Source organism: Aquarana catesbeiana, linkage group LG06, assembly GCF_042186555.1.
Source record: "Aquarana catesbeiana isolate 2022-GZ linkage group LG06, ASM4218655v1, whole genome shotgun sequence".
In the NCBI taxonomy this organism is placed as follows: domain Eukaryota; kingdom Metazoa; phylum Chordata; class Amphibia; order Anura; family Ranidae; genus Aquarana; species Aquarana catesbeiana.
In genome coordinates, this window is record NC_133329.1 from 191,253,618 (window position 1) to 191,273,073 (window position 19,456).

Here is a 19,456-nt window from a genome sequence, read left to right on the forward strand (position 1 = left end):
GCACTGCTACTTTTCATGATAACCAGTTTTTTATTCTTTAGGGGTAGTAGCATAATTGTGATAGATAACCCAACTTTTCTGCATATGGGATACCTTTTTATGTACATTTGTACAGAATTTGTTCGGGCTCATTCATATCTTGTTGAGGTACCCCAAGGCTCTATCCTTGGGCCCCTCCTATTCTCTCTCTAAACATTTTACTTGGGCCAGTTGATAACCTCCCATGGCTTCCAATAACTGATCTTGTAATATTTCCTCTTCCCTGATCCCCTCCCCGGGACTTTACAATTGAGATCAACTGCACAATCACTGGTACCTCCACACATGCCGGGGTGCTGGGTGTAATCCTAGATTCTGACCTCTCCTTCAGCCCCCACATCCAATCACGGGCTAAATCTTGCCGCCTTAACCAACGCAACATCTCCACAATACAACTTATTCACTCCTTGGTTGTTTCCCACCTTGACTACTGCAACTCTCTCCTCACTGGCCTGCCTTTACACAGGCTACCCCCCCTTCAGTCTATTATGAATGCTGCTGCCAGACTAATAGACCTTACTAACCAAACTGTGACTGCTGCCCCTCTCTAACAATCTCTTCACTGGCTTCCCTTACCCCATCATAAAAAAAATTCAAAATACTAACCACAACATACAAGGCCATCCACAACATCACCCCCAGCTACATCACCAACCTCATCTGGAGATATTGCCCAAATCGTCCTCTCCGCTCCTCTCAGGACCTCCTGCTCTCTAGCTCCCTTGTTACCTCATTGCATACTTGCCTCCAGGATTTCTCCAGAGCCTCTCACATCCTCTGGAACTGCCTGCCCCAGTATATCCAGTCAGCTCCTACCCTGTCCACCTTTAGGTAATCCTTGAAAACTCACTTATTCAGGAAAGCCTACCCCACCTCCACCTAAGAAATGTACTTAAGTCCCCTTCATCAGATCATCCCCTGCAGCCATTACCTTTTGTACCACCTCCCCTTCCTGTTAGATTGTAAGCTCCATGAGCAGGGCCCTCCTATTCCTTCTGTATTGAACTGTATTGTAATTGTACTGACCCACTTTTTATTGTAAAGTGCTGCGTAAACTGTTGGCGCTATTACTGTAAATCCTGTAAATTAATAATAAACTTTTGAGGACTATTGGAATGCTTATAAAGTCGCATACACATATTCACTATGCTTTTATAGATTGTTTGGATGTAATTATTTTGCTGTAATATATGCATCCATATGTGTTCCTATATGTATGCATCAGGGGCATGCAGTCAGGGGAGGCAGGGCTACTTCTCCTATGGATCACAGGAGTACACTTCATTCTGCACTCCCGTGACCTGTTTTTGTCTGACAGCAGGCTGTAGCCTGCTGTTGGCTGATGTCACCCAGCTGGTCCAGGCTCTAGAAAGATCCTGATTTACAATCGGGATCCACCCAGAGGCCTAGCTGGCTAAGCCTCTCAGCGCGCTGCTGGGAGGCTAAGCCAGCCTCTCCTTCTCCCTCCATGGCCCGCTGCTCCAGTGAGCGCTGAAGGGGTAGAGCAGGGAGCTGGTGACTGACAGTCACTGGCTCTCTGCAGACTGAATACAGGAAACTACAGGAAACTGAGTGATCAGTGGTTTCTGATCGCCCAGTTCTCAGTGCAGAGGCAGCAGGGGCAGATGCAGTTGGGATTAATACTGCACCTTCTGAGTATGAAGGAATTTTATATTCCTGAAGTGCTCTTTTAATTTTTTTTTGATTGTTTCTGGGTGAAGAGATAATATGCTAAATTGCACTTGAAATTATCGGCATGTTGCATCTTCTAATAAAGTTTATTCTTGATATTGTATAAACCCAAAGTAAAGTGTTCACACCATCTCCCTGTAAGATTTCAAGATCAAAGTAATCTCAGACATTATTTGAGTTACTTGTTGCTCTTGTATGCCTAACTATGGCAGGAGTTCAGAAAAACTTAACACACTGAATCCTTCACTCCACAGTAACAGTCAGAACTTTCACATGCAGTGTTCCTTTGTAGCTTTAATTTCGTGAGCTGAGATACCAAAGAAGAAGAATTGGCTGTTCATAGATAATACTTACCTCAGTTAAAAACTGTTACATACCAGCTCTATGCGATCAACAGGGGCCTCTACAATCTCTCCAAGTCTCTCTTTCATAGCCCAGATCGCTTATATTCCAAGCTTCATTCTCACTGCTGCATGTCGGGCTTCCTGCATTCCATGCACTCCCTTCAAGTGTGTTTCTCCCCTGCTTTGGTCTGCCCTTTTCAGGGGTTCCACCATCCAAACATAGATATGATAGGGCATTTTTAAGGGACATGCTAGTCCACTAGTTCATTCTGCCTGAGGCCGGCTCTCAATTAGGAATACCAACAGGTAGCAGCTAATCTCTAGACATACAGTACTTCCCACCAGATAGCACCCAATGAATTTCAAAGCATAATGAACTGTATATGTAACCTTCTTCATTATGCATTGCTCCCATTTTTGTATATACCTAAATCCCTCCCTTTCACCCTTTCTCATTAACCCCTTTCAGGCTGCATAAAGTTCTGCAGAACTGCACATACCGTCATTCGTATGAATATACATAAGACAAAACTAGATGTAAAATTAAAATTGATACCATACTATTCACAATCTTTCATTACCCCAATAAAATCATTTAAAAAATAATAAACAAAAACACCTTTTATAGGAGTTGTAAAGGCAGAAGGTTTTTTATCTTAAAGATAAAAAACCTTCTGTGTGTAGCAGCCTCCCTGGCACCCTCCAATTACCTACCTGAGCTCCTTCTCTCTCCAGCAATGTCCATGATCCCCTCAGCCAACCAGTACACTCCTCCTGATTGGCTAAGACAGAGCAGCGGCGCTATTGGCTCCTGCGGCTGTTAATCAAAGTCAGTCAGCCAATCGGAGGAGAGAGGGGGCAGGGGGCCAGGTCGGGGCTCCATGTCTGAATGAATACACGGAGCTCTGACTCAGCTTGGGTGACCCCTGTAGCAAGCTGCTGGCTGAGGGGCACTCAAAGGAAGGAGGGACTAGGAGCAGCAAAGGTGGACCCGAGAAGAGGAGGATCTTGGCTGCTCTGTGCAAAACCAACTGCACAGTGGAGGTAAGTATAACATGTTTGTTATTAAAAAAAAAAAAAAAACACAAGCTTTTACAATCACTTTAATTCATCAAACCCTGAGTACAGAAGTACCATCATTGTTTCCTTACAAATACAGTATGAAATAAATATTTTAATTATTTAAAAAAAATTAAATCAAAGTCCTTTTGGGGCTAAAGTTATTTATTATTAATATTGTATAATGGTACAGAATATTGTTTGTTTTATAATGCTGATTTATTACAAAGTGCATTGCAATTCATGTTAAAAATGACTCGATTTGAGTTTTAATGCAATTCCATTGATATGAAAAGAAAACGCACAGGGTGTGCTTGAGGAGCCATTCACATCACTGCACTGTGGTAAGGCACGTTACATGCTGCAGAATCAATTACTGCAATGTGTGGTAAATGCATCACTATAGATTGTGGCGTGCTGGACTACTGAAACTTGCTGCAGGATCATTCAGAGCTGCCTTTACACAGTGCATGTAAATGTACATCATAAAGTGTGTTAAATGCACCACAACAGATTTCCCTGGTGTGACTTGAATATTAGGCCATATTCTTTGTGATTTCAAGCTTTTAACTAGTATTAAACCATCATACAGATATAGCAAAGACATAAGGTTTACCTAGGGAACATTTACATAGACACAATGCAAGGATTTCCGGGTTTTATGACTTCTGCCATTGTCCATCATTTTTTTTCTTATAGGAGCGAGGCTTTCTATCGGGGAATAAAGATATGCATGGGTAAGGATGTTCCTTTAGAAATAGAAGTGCTGATCTTATATCGCCTACAAAATGTGGAGGCTCTGCCTCAGGTGATGTAGAGAAACACTGCAAAATATGAGTACAAGGGGAACAAATTAACTTCAATCAGCAAACAATCATTTTACTTATCACATATTTTGTCCCTTTACAGACTGAAGTCTGAGGCTGGATCTAAACACAAGATGGTCTTTGGTTAGCAGCAGCAATCCTCAGCCAACAGATTTCAGAGGCTTCTAAATAATAAGGTAAAAATGTATATCTTGACAGGGTGCACAACCAGCAGTATACCTGAAATTCCAGTCTCATTGACTAACTTAAAGCGGAGTTCCAACGACATATAGCACTTTTTATAAAAAAAATCCTTCCATTAGCAGCATAGTCTTCTAATGTGGCACTCATTTGTCTTCTAATTTTCGGCGCTACAGTTTAGATTATATATAAAAACTTACCTTATATTTCCTCTTCTTGTGAGTTCCCATCTTGCTTGTGGGCAGGTGAAGCCCACAAGTATATTCTTCCGGGATATGGTGCTGCTGAATAACCAGCATGCACCGCCCGTTCTCGCACATGTGCAGTATGGACACATCACATCGCTGGAAACACGATGCTAGCCCTCGGCGCTGCTCACTGACTTCTGAGAAATGATGACAAGCATCTCCCAGGAGCACTAGCGAGCACAGGCGCCGAGAGAAATTACATCAGGCGCCACGGAGAGGAAGTTGCAGAATACAAGGGACCCCATAGCAACAGTGCTGAAGGTGTGAGTAAAAAGAAAAAAAAATTCCAAATGTTTTTGCCGATGCATAATGCTGTTGATTTCTGTAAAGTTGATTTGATGGGTGGAACTCCGCTTTAATTATTGTATATAGAATCAGAATATTTGAATTACCCGTTCCCAAGAACTACCTTGTACTCCTCAAACAGGTTGTACAGAACAGAATTAAGTGGAAAGTGTAATCCTACATGGAAGCATTGTGCTAAAGATTGCTGAATCTGGCTAGGGAGAAATATGTATAACTCAGAAAGAGAAGAAAGAAAAAAAGTGACTAAGTGTAGCACAGTTGCTAAGTACTGTAATAGTATAATTTAAGAGACTGGTTTAACATATTACTTGGCTTTGCTCTTGACCTTACCTGTAAAATCTGCTTATCTTCCTGCTCCAGCCAAAAATCAACATTTGGGAATGGTGTCCAAGAATACGGCCCAATATTCAGCTGTTCTTGTTTTGCATCATATATATTTACCATCTAAAAATAAATATTAGCAGCAACTGTTATAATGGAAAAACCTTCACTTGTAACTATATTTATTACATCTAAAATATAAGCGTAAAGATTCTAGCGCCACACACATTCCTAAATATGTCTGTCCGAGTCTCCCATGGCTGCTAATGAATCTACTATCTAATGAAATCTATATTTTTCTGCTGCAATCTCCATTCTGTAACATAAACAAAATTTACCAAGGACCTAGTGGCCATGTTACGTGAGTATAGCTGTTGGAGAAGTTGGGGATTTCCTTGTTCCTATGAAAGGTAGAGCTTTAAATCAACTTTAATCCCTGTTCCTATGAAAGGTAGAGCTTTAAATCAACTCTCTGGATAAAAAGACAAAAACAAAAAAACTGCTCTCATATATAATGTGCAGACACCTAGAATGTGAGCGAAAGAGGAGCAGCTGTGTGTGTGTTTTGGGGGAAGAGGATGCCACTTGTATTTTACACAAGTTATAGAATCTGCAAAACATTTTCAAAGTGGCAGCAGGGTGCTGAAACACACTGCCCCTTACCAGCAAAGCAATGCAAGGGAGGGGGTTTAACAGCACTACCAACTGGCCAGCAGTTAAAGAAGAGGTGAGACGGGGCAAGACAGGGAATTTTTTCTCCAAAGTGCAAATAGACGGTGTACTTCACAACTGCACTCTGCAAATGCAGTTGCTCCAGGGCTTAGTAAATGAGGTAAACCTTCACTCTGCAAAGAATACCCGATCACGTGCAAGGAAAATTTAAAAAAAAAAGTATTTTTGCTTGCACATGATTGCATGATGGATGTCAGCAGATCTTCTGCTCATTTACTAAGCTCTGGAGCAACAGCACTTTGCAAAGTGCACATTCTATTTGCCTTTAGTAAATCCACCCTATTATGTCTTCGTTGGTCCTTCACAGGTAAACACTGCTTTGTGACTGGAAAAATGACAATCATCTAATCCTTGCTGTGTGGTAACTGCAGCTCTAAATAACCATACCAACCGTATCTATGGTATGTGACTGAAAAACTGACAATGAGCTAATCCTTGCTTTATGGTAAATGCGCTCACATAAATGTTTAAACTTGTTTATATTTTTGGAGACTGATTCTCCAGGTGAGATCAAATTTTCAAAGATCAGAGATCAAAAATCAAAGGTGTAATCAAATTAAAATAAAAGATTTTATGACCAAAGAAACAATGATCTTTTATTACTTTGACCTATGTCTGTGGCTGGTCTGATTTTTGACAATATGCCTTTCCATTTCAGTGTCTCTTATAAGTTACTGATTAAAGCGGTATTAACCCCCAAACCAAAAATGTATTATATTGCAGTTTACCAATCATTACATGTGATTGCTGCATTTGTTTCCTTTTCTTTTGCTTTTTGTCTTTGTATTCACCTGGTAACCTGACCAGGATCACATCTCCAGTGTTAGTAAGACACAACTCATAACAGTGTAAATTTGCTGTCCCCTCAAAATAACTCAAATCACAGCCATTAATGTCCAAACCGCTGGCAACAAAAGTGAGTAACACTTTTGTGAAAACTAAGTAGAAATGTCCAAATTGGGCCCAATTAGCCATTTTCCCTCCCTAGTGTCATGTGCCTCGTTAGTGTTACAAGGTATCAGGTGTGAATTGGGAGCAGATGTGTTACATTTTGTGTTATTGCTCTCACTCTTTCGTACTGGTCACTGGAAGATCAACATGGTACCTCATAGCAAAGAGCTCTCTGAGGATCTGAAAAAAGAATTGTTGCTCTACATAAAGATGGCCTAGGCTATAAGAAGATTTCCAAAACCCTGAAACTGAGTTGCAGCACAAGACCATACAGTGCTTTAACAGGATAAGTTCCAGTCAGAACAGGCCTCGCCATGGTCGACCAAAGAAGTTGAGTGCACGTGCTCAGCGTCATATCCAGAGACTGTCTTTGGGAAATAGACGTATGAGTGCTGCCAGCTTTGCTGTCAGTGCTCAGACCATACGCCGCACACTACATCAAATTGGTCTGCATGGCTGTTGTCTCAGAAGGAGGCCTCTTCTAAAGATGATGCACAAGAAAGCCTGCAAACAGTTTGCTCAAGACAAAACCATGTCCTGTGGTCTGATGAGACCAATATGAACTTATTTGGTTCAGATGGTGTCAAGCGTGTGTGGCGGCAACCAGGTGCAAAGGCACAAAGGCAACATCCACCAGCTCTGTGAGGTTGTCATGGAGGAGTGGAACAGGACTCCCGTGGCAACCTGTGAAGCTCTGGTGAACTCCATGCCCAAGAGCAGTGCTGGAAAATAATGGTGGCCACACAAAATATTGACACTTTGGGCCCAATTTGGACATTTTCACTTAGGGGTGTACTCACTTTTGTTGCCAGTGGTTTAGACATTAAAGTGGTGTTCCACCCTAAAAAAAAAAAAAAAAAAGTCATGATTGTGCCTAAAAAAAATTAAAAAAAAATTTGGATATTTTTTTTTTTACTTACCTCTAAATGCCTGTTGCTAGGGGGTCCCTCATAGTCTGCCTCTTCCAGTGCCTGGGCTGGTGACATCACTTCCCCCTCGGCACAGGAAGGGCTCAGCTCTGCTCCTTCCCTCCTGTCAATCATCTGGGACCCATTACAGGTCCCAGGTGACTGAGCGGCCAATCATGGCGCGCGGCGCCGCTCGCACATGCGCAGTGGGTGCCAGCCTGTGAAGCCACAGCCCGGCGCCCACAGTTGCAATGCTGGCGCCACTGAACGGAGGGGGAGACGAGCGGGGCTTCGATCCCCTGCATCGCTGGACCCCGGGACAGGTAAGTGTCCAATTAAAAGTCAGCAGCTGCAGTATTTGTAGCTGCTGACTTTTTATTTATTTATTTTTTTGACTGGCCCTCCTCTTTAATGGCTGTGTGTTGAGTTATTTTGAGGGGACAGCAAATTTACACTGTTATACAAGCTGTACACTCACTACTTTACATTGCAGCAAAGTGTCATTTTTTGAGTGTTGTCACATGAAAAGATATAATAAAATATTTACAAAAATGTGAGGGGTGTACTCACTTTTGTGAGATACTGCATATTGCTCCTAAAATACATAAAGATAAGACTAATCCACCAGGGTGACCCATTGTTAACAGGATGGAATCTGTCACAGCATTACTTTTGGTATGATCAGGAGTTTTATAAACAAAAACAGGAATTGCTATGGGCACCAAGTTTGCGCCCAGTGTGGCAAATGTGTTCATGTCTTAATGGGAAAAAGATATTATCTACAAAAACAAACTGGAGGAACTTAAACTATACAGGTGACATGTTGATTACATGGCAAGGAGACAGTGAGAAATTTAAACCATTTTTGGCACAATTGAACAGCAGTGAGAAGAACTGGTGTGGGAAATGGATGGAAATAAAATACATTTTCTGGATTTGGAAATAAGTGTAAATGGAAATCAACTGCTGACTAAATCACATTTTAAGGAAGTAATTCGGAACAGTTATATTCCAACCAGGAGTTGTCACTATGATCCATGGTTGATCTATATCCCTAAGGGATAATTGATCAGATTGAGAAAAAATTGCTCCACAAATAAGAACTACGAAGAACAATAATTCTAGCGCTAGACCTCCTTTGTAACTCTAAACAGGTACCCTGTAAAAGCGTTTAAAATGTTGTATATAGAGGTTTTTAAGTACTGTAGTTTGTCGTCATTCAAAGAGCGTGCGCAATTTTAAAGTGTGACATGTTAGGTATCTATTTACTTGACATAAAATCATCTTTTACATTAAAAAAAGGGGGGGGGGGTATATATTGTTTTTTTTTTTTTTTAATTAAAATTTATATTTTACAAAAAAAATTAAAAAATGTGTTTGAAAAACCACTGCGTCAATACCGCGTAACATAAAAATTGCAACAATCGCCATTATATTCCCTATGGTCTCTGCTAAAAAAAATGTATAATGTTTGGGAGTTCTAAGTAATTTTATAGCAAAAATCACAAATTTAAACAAAAATTACCTGAAAAAGCCTGGTTAAATATCTCTTTTCCTCCAGATGTAAGTGGTGCCCCCTTTTCCTCTGTGATGACCTTAAAGTGAAAAACTCAACACCAAGTTCACTATATGGGACCACTTATGTATTTATACATGTTGATCATATCCCCCACTTAATCTCCTCTTCTCAAGAGAGAATAAACTATTTTCCTGAAATTTTTCCTCATAGCTTAGCTTCTCCATGCCTCTTATCAGATTGGTTGCCCTTCTCTGCACTTTCTCCAGTCCCCGAATATCCTTTTTGTGAACTGGTGCCCAAAACTGAACTGCATATTCCAGATAAGGTCTTACTAATGATTTGCAAAATTAGATCTCTCTCTCTCTCTGGAGTCGGACACTTGTGGGAACCAGTGACCCTAATACAGTGATCAGAGCTAAAAAAAAAGCACTGCCACTGTACTAATGATACCACTGGCTGGGAAGGGGTTAAACATTAAGGGCAATCGAAGGGTTAAATGTGTGCCTAACCAGTGTTTGTGTGTACTATGTGTGCTGTTTTTACTTGGGGATGTGATGTATGTTTGGCACCTTGTTCCGCTGGGCTGTGGTTGTGGGGCTTATCGGAATCTGTTAGCCCCCTTTAAAAAGGGGCCCCCAAGATCCCACCCCCCCATGTTAATGAGTGTGGGGTACATAGTACCCCTACCTATTCAAAAAAGTGTCAAAAAGTAATTAAAACACAGAGATAGTTTTTGACAATTCCTTTATTAAAAAAGCTCCTTAACAACCAGCTTTCACTGTGCTCTAATTGGGCAAAGCTTTGCCTAATCATGCTTTAGAATGCACTGCTCAGCACGCAGTGCATTGTGGGGCACTCGGCAAGTGGACAACCCACCGAGCACCTCACAAATGTATATATTAGTATACTACATTACAATTTTTGGGTATAGAAGCATACAAACAACATTGGAGGGGTAGACACAAAATTAAAGTTCTTAGCCAGTGAGAGTCCAGATGGATATATTATCAACCAAAACTAGAAAAGAAGTTAGACTATATAGGCCAAACAAGGAGTCTTAGATAAAATCATAAATTTTATTATACATAATCTTTAAAAACAAGGAGATTTTATAAAAGCATATACAGTGCCTTGAAAAAGTATTCATGCCCCTTGAAATTTTCCACATTTTGTCATGTTTTTTTTTTTTTTTCCACTTCAGCGAAATTTATTCCAAGAGACATTATTTCAACTTTGAAAATCAAAATTTATCCCATCTCTTTTTTTCACATCATTGTGGCCAATATTCAACTTATCTTTATTAATTCAAAAGCTTCTGAGTTGAGAAAAAATAAAAGCAACAATTCCTCCAACCGAGCAAATATTATGAACAATGCTTATACAGTTTACAGTGGCATCTACAAACATCTTTCTCTTGAACTTCCATTGTTCCTCCGTTATTGTGCCGATCTCTTCCCCCCATTTAATTCTCCTCCTGGACTCCACCTCCCCTTCCTGCCCCGCCTTTGTTATACTCCTGTACATTTCTGGGATCAGCCCTCTGGATTCCATGCTATTTACCAATTTCCTTAACAAGGGCATTTCACACCACTCTATCTCCTTGCCCTTAAATTGTACCTCCAGGGCGTGCCTCACTTGCAGGTAGCCAAAAAACAATCTATTGGGCAGTTCAAACTCTTCTTTTATCTCTTGAAACGATTTCAACCTCCCTGCCCTATACAGTTGCATCAAGTGGTGGATACCCTTCCTATCCCATTCTTCTATTTTCCCTATCACGCTAAGCTCCTTCAGGTTTTTGTTGTTCCATAGCGGAGAGAACTCAGAGAACCCCAAGTATCCCAATACAGCTTTTACCATCTTCCAACATCTGATCATTAACTGAGTTGTAGGGCAGCTATGTCCAAAGGATTCGGCCTCTACTGCCTCCACCTCTGTATCATAGCTAATATTGCTAAACCATATTCTATTTCTTCCTACCCTTTCTTCAGACACATTGCTGCCTCTCATAAACTGCATTTGGGCTGCTAAAAAATAGCTCCAGGGGTCCGGTAGTGCCAGGCCTCCCGCCTCTCTCAGCCGCCGCAGTGCCTTCAAACCTATCCTTGCCACTCCATTTTTCCAGATTAATTCCCTGAACAGGCTATCCAACTTCCTAAACCAATGTCTTGGAATCCAGACAGGAGAATTATGTAAAATAAATAGGATTTGTGGCATCCATATCATTTTAATAAGATTGCATCTACCGGCGACCGAGAGAGGAAGACCACCCCACACCCGGCTCTTCTGTTTTAATTTAACCATTAATGGTACTACGTTACCTGTTATATACTGCCCTGGATCTTTCGTTATATTTACCCCCAAGTATCTCATTTGATTTACGATTTTTATAGAGTTCACCTGTCTTGGGAGAGGATTTACCAGGGGGTCTATCGGTAATAAAGCTGGTTTTGTCATGTTACAACCAAAAATGTAAATGTATTTTATTGGGATTTTGTGTGATAGACCAACACAATGTGGCACATACTTGTAAAGTGGAAGGAAAATGATAAACTGTTTCTAAAATTTTTTACAAATAAATATCTGAAAAGTGTGGCATGCATTTGTATTCAGCCCCCTGCCCTGCGTTAATACTTTGTAGAACCACCTTTCGCTGCAATTACTGTCTTTTTGGGTATGTCTCTACCAGCTTTGCACGTCTAGAGAGTGAACCTTTTGCCCACTCTTCTTTGCAAAATAGTCAGATTAGATTGAGAGCGTCTGTAAACAGAAACTTACCACAGATTCTCAATTGAATTCAGGTCTTGCCTTTGACTGGGTCATTCTATTGCCGCGTACACACGGTCGGACTTTTCGGCTGCAAAAGTCCGACAGCCCGTCCGACAGACTTTCGACAGACTTTTGGCGGACTTGCGGCGGACTTTATAACAAACGGCTTAACTACATACGATCACACAAAAGTCCGACTGATTCGTACGTGATGACATATGACCGGACTAAAATGAGAAAGTTGATAGCCAGTAGCCAATAGCTGCCCTAGCGTGGGTTTTTGTCCGTCGGACTAGCATACAGACGAGCGGATTTCTGGGTCCGGCGGAGTTACGACGTAAAGATTTGAAACATGTTCCAAATCTAAAGTCCGTCAGATTTGCGACTGGAAAAGTCAGCTGAAGGTCCGGTGAAGCCCACACACGATCGGATTGTCCGCCAGATTTGTTCCGTCAGCGTCCGTCGGACCAGTCCGGTCGAAAAGTCCGACCGTGTGTATGCGGCATAACACATGAATATGCTTTGATGTAAACGATTCCATTGTAGCTCTGGCTGTATGTTTAGGGTCATTGTCCTGCTGGAAGGTGAACCTCCGCCCCAGTCTAAGGTCTTTTGCAGACTCTATCGGGTTTTCTTATAAGGTTGCCCTGTATTTGCTCTGACCAGCTTCCCATTTCCTGCTGAAGAAAAGCATTCCCACAACATGAGGCCGCCACCACCATTATTTACGGTGGAGATGGTGTGTTCAGGGCGATGTTCGGTGTTCGTTTTCCGCCACACATAGCGTTTTGCTTTTAGGCCAAAAAGTTTTGGTCTCATCTGACCAGAGCACCTTTGTCATGAACCTTTACTCCCCAGTGCGCAGAGGCTCTTAGATTTGCGCACTGGGAAATCTTATGCTCTAGCTCCTAGTGGGATCCATGTTGGTACTCCAGTGGACCTTCATGCCCTGTCTGTCCGCCAGAGGGTCTGTGTATCAGCCTTAGGGCTTGCACTCTCACACCTGCATGGTTATGTAATCTTCCCTCAGTGTGGCTCCACCCTAGCCTCCACAGGATACACTATTCAACACCGTTCTGTCCAAGCCTGCCTTGCCTGAGCAATATTGTGTGTTTGGCTTCCTGTGTGCTTCTTGCCGTGTGCTCTACATCTGTTTCTGTTTACCGACCTTGGCTTGTTCTGTGACAATCCCTGTCTGCTTGATACCCCAGCCTTTGGCGTGTTCTTTGTCTATCATTGTCTGCTAGTTGCCCTGATATTTGGCTTGTCTCCTGACTATCCCTTGTTGTCCTGGACTGCTGCTTCCTCTCTATCCTCCAGTAGCCTACTGTGAGCGTGAGCTGGGAGACCCTGGGGGCCTGCTGGCTCTTAGACTCTGCGCACTGGGAAATCTTATGCTATAGCTCCTAGTGGGATCCGTGTTGGTGCTCCAGTGGACCTGCTTTCCTGAACCACAGAGTTCCATCCGCAGCAGTCAGCCATAGGGTCCACTACCTTAGCGGTGCACTCCTGACCCCAACAGTGTGCATCTGTCACCTGGCCTCAGGTGACCTGACAACCTTCTTCTACATGTTTGCTGTATCCCCCACATGGTTTTCTTGCAAACTGCAAACGGGACTTCTTATGGCTTTCTTTCAACAATGGCTTTTTTCTTGCCACTTTTCCATAAAAGGCCAGATTTTTGGAGTGCCTGACTAGATTGACTGTGGACAGATTCTCCCACTTGAGCTGTGGATCTCTGTAGCTCCTCCAGAGTTACCATGGGCATATTGGGTGCTTCTCTGATTAATGCTCTCCTTGCCTGGCCTGTCAGTTTAGGTGGACAGCTACAGTATATACCTTATCCGCCGGGGGAACTTCCTCGGCAAGACACCGGCTTCATGCATTGTTATGGAGTCAGCGCGACGCCGTCCGCTCATTGGTCAGGTGTCATCCTGGCCGGCTCAGTGAGAGCAGCAAGGCTCCCTGTCATGCGGCTGCGCTTGCTGTCCCTCTCCCTTCTCTCTGCCTGTACTTGGTGAGTGAGAGAGACAGGGAGAGGGGGAGCTGGGGACTGCATTTACAAACATTTAAGGATTTAGGCTATAAACTTCTTGGCTTATGTTTTTTTCTACTTACAGTGCCCCCTGCTATTGTTTTCCTAGCTGCCAGCTCCTGTGCACTGAAGCTTGGAATGGAAAGGTAGGATGAAGAGATTATTTTATTTTTTCCTTTTTTTTCTCTCAGTTAACTGCTTGCCGACCGGATCACGCTGATATACGTCGGCAGAAGGCACATACAGGCATATTAACGTACCTGTACGTTGCCCTTCAGGGTCGGTTCACACTAGGACGACTTGGCATCCGACTTGTAAGCCCTCAAGTCGCCCCAAGTCGCTTTACATTACAGTGAATGAGAGCGTCTTAATTGACACTACTGAAGTCGCTCCGACTTCAGAGCGTACTACCTGTACTACTTGGATCCGACTTGTAGGCGACCTGTACCCATAGAATTCAATGGAAGTCGCATCTCCATCTACATTGAAGCGACTTTACAGGGAAAAAATTTTTGCCCAGGCAAATCCCTCCCTCCCAGAGAGCTGATTATCCTGTGATTGGCCACAGCCAAAGTCGCCTGTCCTGGAGGCGACTTGAAGTCGCGTTGTAATTTGCTTAAAGTCGCGCTGAAGTCGCGTTGAAGTCGCCTTGCAAAGTCGCGCTGAAATCGTGTTGCCCCTGTGTGAATCGAGCCTTAACATGCGACTTGTGGGTGCACGCCCGCTACGAGCTCCGTGAGTGTGATTGTGGGTCCCGCAGACTCGATGTCCACGGGGATACCCGTGATCGTCTCATGGAGAGGAAGAACCGGGAAATGCTGATGTAAACAAGCATTTCCCCGTTCTGCCTAGTGACACTGACACTGATCACAGCTTACTGTAATCGAGAGCGGTGATCAGTGTCGTGTCACACATAGCCCATCCCCCATACAGTTAGAACACATCCCTAGGACACACTTAACCCCTACAGCACCCCCTCCTGGTTAACCCCTTCACTGCCAGTCACATTTACACAGTAATCAATACATTTTTAATCGCACTAATCGCTGTATAAATGTGAATGGTCCCAAAATAGCCCAAAAGTGTCCGATCTGTCCGCCATAATGTCGCAGTCATGATAAAAATTGCTGATCGCCGGCATTACTAGATAAAAAAAAAAAAATTAATAAAAATGCCATAAAACTATCCCCAATTTTGTAGACGCTATAATTTTTGCGCAAACCAATCAATAAACGCTTATTGCGGTTTTTTTTACCACAAATATGTAGAAGAATATGTATCGGCCTAAACTGAGAAAAAAATTTTTTTAGATATTTTTTGGGGATATTTATTATAGCAAAAAGTAAAAAAATTCAAGTTTCAAAATTGACGCTCTTTTTTTGTTTATAGTGCAAAAAATAAAAAACGCAGAGGTGATCAAATACCACCAAAAGAAAGCTCTATTAATGGGGAAAAAAGGACGTCAGTTTTGATTGGGAGCCACGTCGCACAACCGCACAATTGTCAGTTAAAGCGACGCAGTGCCGAATTCGCAAAAAGTGCTCTGGTCTTTTGCCAGCCAAATGGTCCGGGGCTGAAGTGGTTAAAAGAGTGCTCTCCTCTGCTTTTTTGACACAGAGTGGAAACCCCGGGTGGACTAATCATTTGTGGGATAATGTGAACCTTCCACCTCTAAGCAAGAGTTGCTCCATTGAAGATCACGTCACCAACAAGGCTTCCAAAAAGCATGAGGTCAGAGCATAATTACCAGTAGTCGTGCAGCTCCAATTCAGAACATCTAAGAAGGGGCCAAAGTTAAAACGTCAGAAGACCATACAGTAGGAGGATAATTTCCTCCTCAGAGGAGTCCATGAACAAGGCTACCTGTTGGGCTTGCTCAAAACAACCATTACCAGGGAAGCAATTGTGTGAATCCTGCCTGAAAGATGCTGCAAGGGATTCAGTAGCAGATGCTCAAAAACGTGAAGATTTACAATAAGACGGCAGTGAAGGACGGTCTGAGGCATGTGTCAAGAGGCTCAAGAAATAGAGACCAGGCAGCCTCTTCCTCCCCGCATGATTCAGAAGCAGCTGCTTCTGAGGAACAATTTTTTGGCAATAGCGATAATAGCTATTCGTCAGATTCAGAGGACAATCAGAGAAATCATGTTTTTGACTTTGCTCTAATTAGAGAAATCATGTTTTTGACTTTGCTCTAATTCCCACTTTGGTGGAAGCAATAAAGGAGGCTATGAGTTGGCAGGAAGAAAAATTTCCACCTAAGAAACAAAGAAAATTATTACCTTCACCTGAAGAAGTCCATTCCTTCTTTTCTGCTTATTTTTGAAATACAGGAGATTTTGGAGGAAGAATGGGCAAAGCCGGGTAAAAGAATTAACGTCCATAATTGTGTTGCGTTTGATATAAAACATACTTTTTCTATAAGACTCATAGCATTCTGGTGTCACAGAGACAGACTTTCTCAAACAAATGTTGGATACAATGGGAATGTAGATTTCATTGTTGTACAGTATTGTCTCTATAGCTACAGTAAACAAGTAAGAGAGTGCCTTTCAAACTCAGAGGAAAAATATACAATGTAATTCTGCAACGACGTCTAAGAGGACAAAATGCGTCGGGTAGGACCCCACTGCCGCCACTTCTTTACAGCGCTGTTTTTTAATGGATCTACATGTGAGTAGATTTCTTTAATTTTAATAAATTTCACATTTGTCTACGGATTTACACTATGTGGCCTTTCCTCCTTTCTTCCTAATTGTCATCACCATTATCTGGTTCCCAACATCGTTCCGAGTGATACAGCAACCTATGGTTCATCCCATAAACATCACCCCTCCGGGCCATCTACAGCCACTGACCACCCAAGCCTTGTCCGACCCAACTCGGCGTATGCCCCTTTGGGTCCATTTAATCTGGTAAGCCTCTTCATTGTCGGTGGTGGTGTGTCTGTCTTCACTTGAGATGTCATACACCTGTTGATGTACTCTTGGTTTGATGTCATACAGCTCCTGAGGACTTCTTAGCATTTGGATTAACATATATATGGATGGTTTTCCCTCCACATTTCACATTTGGAACCGTTGGTTCACTTTTTTTATCCTTGACATTTTAATACCTTTTAGTGCCTTTCAAACTGAAGCTACTGAGATGTGGGTTTGTCGGTTAAGGTAACAGAGTTTGTAACAAGCTGACATATAAAAGGACTTATGATGCCAGACAGAGATGCACACACACCATCATGCTGTAACATCAGAAGCCACCCATGATAGAATTCTCCTGGTGCCTGATGTACCAGGAGAATCGTTGCCAATGGAGATCACGAACATACAGTAACAGAAGATAAGTAACTTTTAAGTGTATTTGTACTGTTAGAGACCATAGGCTGTTCAGTTGCTAGGCATTTTCCTTGTTATAGATATCTGTCAGTCTTGTATTGTATTCCTAATATTGTAATAGTTTTGTATGTACAGCATCTTTGTATAGTAAAAGCATATTTACACACTGCAGAAATCTCAGCTTCCTTGCTTATACCACAGAGTAACCTTGCTAGATAGACGCAAGCAAAACATTTGGGGGCTCGTGCCTCGATCTGTACTATAGTTCAATTGAAGCAGACCTGTTTGTGTAGTTTGTGCTAGGTAAAATGCTGCGTAACCTGTTTAGGAAAAGCAAGGCTGCAGAGGGTTCTGGTGGCCAGAAGGAAGTGTGCAGCTTACCTATCTGGGCCAGAGACAATGAGTGGGAACCTCTTGCTAAATAATTTGTGAAGTATGCTTCTCCCTTGAAGCTGACTTGGGGTGATAAAGTCTCAGATCATTTTGTAGATTTTAGCCTTTAAGGGGTTGGATTTAAGTAAAAAAGAGAAGAGGACAGTGTCCACAGTGGGCTGGTATCTCCTTAATGCTATTTACACCGAATCACAGAGAAGGGAGAGGCAGAAGTTAAGGTATTAAAAGACCAGCTAGCAGTTGCTTCAGAGTGTGTGCATTCAACTGCTAGTCGGGCTGATGATTTAGAAGAGCGGTGTGCAGCCCTCATGGCCAAATCAATTAATGCCTTAAGGAAAAGGAAGGGCCGTAAACCTGTTAGTAAAGCCAGGGTACGTGCCAGTATCACATCCCAAAATTGGGATTGTGAGGATGTGCTCTCCTCAAATGATAGTGAGGCTGAGGAGATAGAGCTTGATATTATGCATGATGATCTGCTAGTGCGAAAGAAAAAGTATGCCAGACCTCGCATTACTAAGCATAGGAAACAGCAACATGATAGAGAGGATATGGCAGATGGGGAGATGCATTATCGCAACCGCAGAGATGCACAGGAGTTTACACAAACTGAACTCCATGAGCTGGCAAAACAATACAAACAAAGGTCTGGGGAGCCCCCATTGACCTGGCTCCTACGCTTATGGGATGAAGGGGCGGACAGTGTTGTTTTGTCAGTTAAGGAAGCAGTGACTATGGGAGTGTTAACCCATGATCCACAATTGCGTCAGGCAATGCGAAAAGCCCGAGAGTTTAGCGTGAATTTTTCACTGTTAGACCTTGTGAGAGATGGAATAGTCCGAGAATACGTTAGTCCTACTGACCTGGAAAATACCTACTCATGGAGAGCAATAGGAGAGGGTATTTCCAGGTTACGTGAGATGGGTTGTATAACCGGATTAACCACTTGACCACCGGGCACTTAAACCCCCTTTCTAACCAGACCAATTTTCAGCTTTCGGTGCTCTCACATTTTGAATGACAATTACTCAGTCATGCAACACTGTACCCATATGAAATTTTTGTCCTTTTTTTCATACAAATAGAGCTTTCTTTTGGTGGTATTTAATCACCGCTGGGTTTTTTATTTTTTGCGCTATAAAACAAAAAAGACTGAAAATTCGGAAAAAAAAAAAAATCTTTGTTTCTGTTAAAATTTATTGCAGAGTATTGGCGAGTATTGGCGAGTATTGGCAGTGTATTGGCGAGTATTGGCAGAGTAGGTATTGCAGAGTATTGCAGGGTATTGCAGAGTATTGTAGGGTATTGCAGGGTATTGGCAGAGTATTGCACAGTATTGCAGAGTATTTGCAAAAAAAAAAAACCTTTGTTTCTGTTAAAATTTATTGCAGAGTATTGGCGAGTATTGGCAAAGTATTGGAGAGTATTGACAGAGTATTGGAGAGTATTGGTAGAGTAGGTATTGAGAGTATTGCAGGGTATTGCAGAGTATTGTAGGGTATTGCAGGGTATTGTAGAGTATTGCACAGTATTGGCAGAGTATTGCACATTATTGCAGAGTATTGAACATTATTGCAGAGAATTGCACAGTATGGGCACAAAGCAGCGCTGTGGGCACCACAGATCCACCCACAGCGCTGCTAAAAACGATCTCTCCCCCTCTCCCCTTGCACTGTACAGATTGGTACAGATAGGGGAGGGAGGAACCGGCGTCATGTCATTTGACAGAGTGATCACGTGGTAAACGGCCGCTACAAGCAGCCATTTACCGCGATCCGTGATGGGACGGGTCTTGCTGACCCAG

The 19,456-nt window shown here is 42.5% G+C and overlaps 1 protein-coding gene across 3 annotated transcripts in view; it reads right to left on the minus strand.

Moving 5' to 3' along the window:
• Positions 1 to 3,281: 3,281 nt before the first annotated feature.
• Positions 3,282 to 19,456, minus strand: part of NTAN1 (N-terminal asparagine amidase) — a 1,046,973-nt gene continuing 1,030,798 nt past the window's right edge. For all 3 annotated transcript variants that reach the window (XM_073591178.1, XM_073591177.1, XM_073591176.1), the window contains 2 exons: positions 5,026 to 5,139; positions 3,282 to 3,958 (listed from right to left, as the gene is read on the minus strand). In XM_073591178.1, the coding sequence (XP_073447279.1) occupies positions 3,794 to 3,958; positions 5,026 to 5,139 (279 nt within the window). In that variant the 3' untranslated portion in view covers positions 3,282 to 3,793. The remainder of the gene's footprint in view (positions 3,959 to 5,025; positions 5,140 to 19,456) is intronic.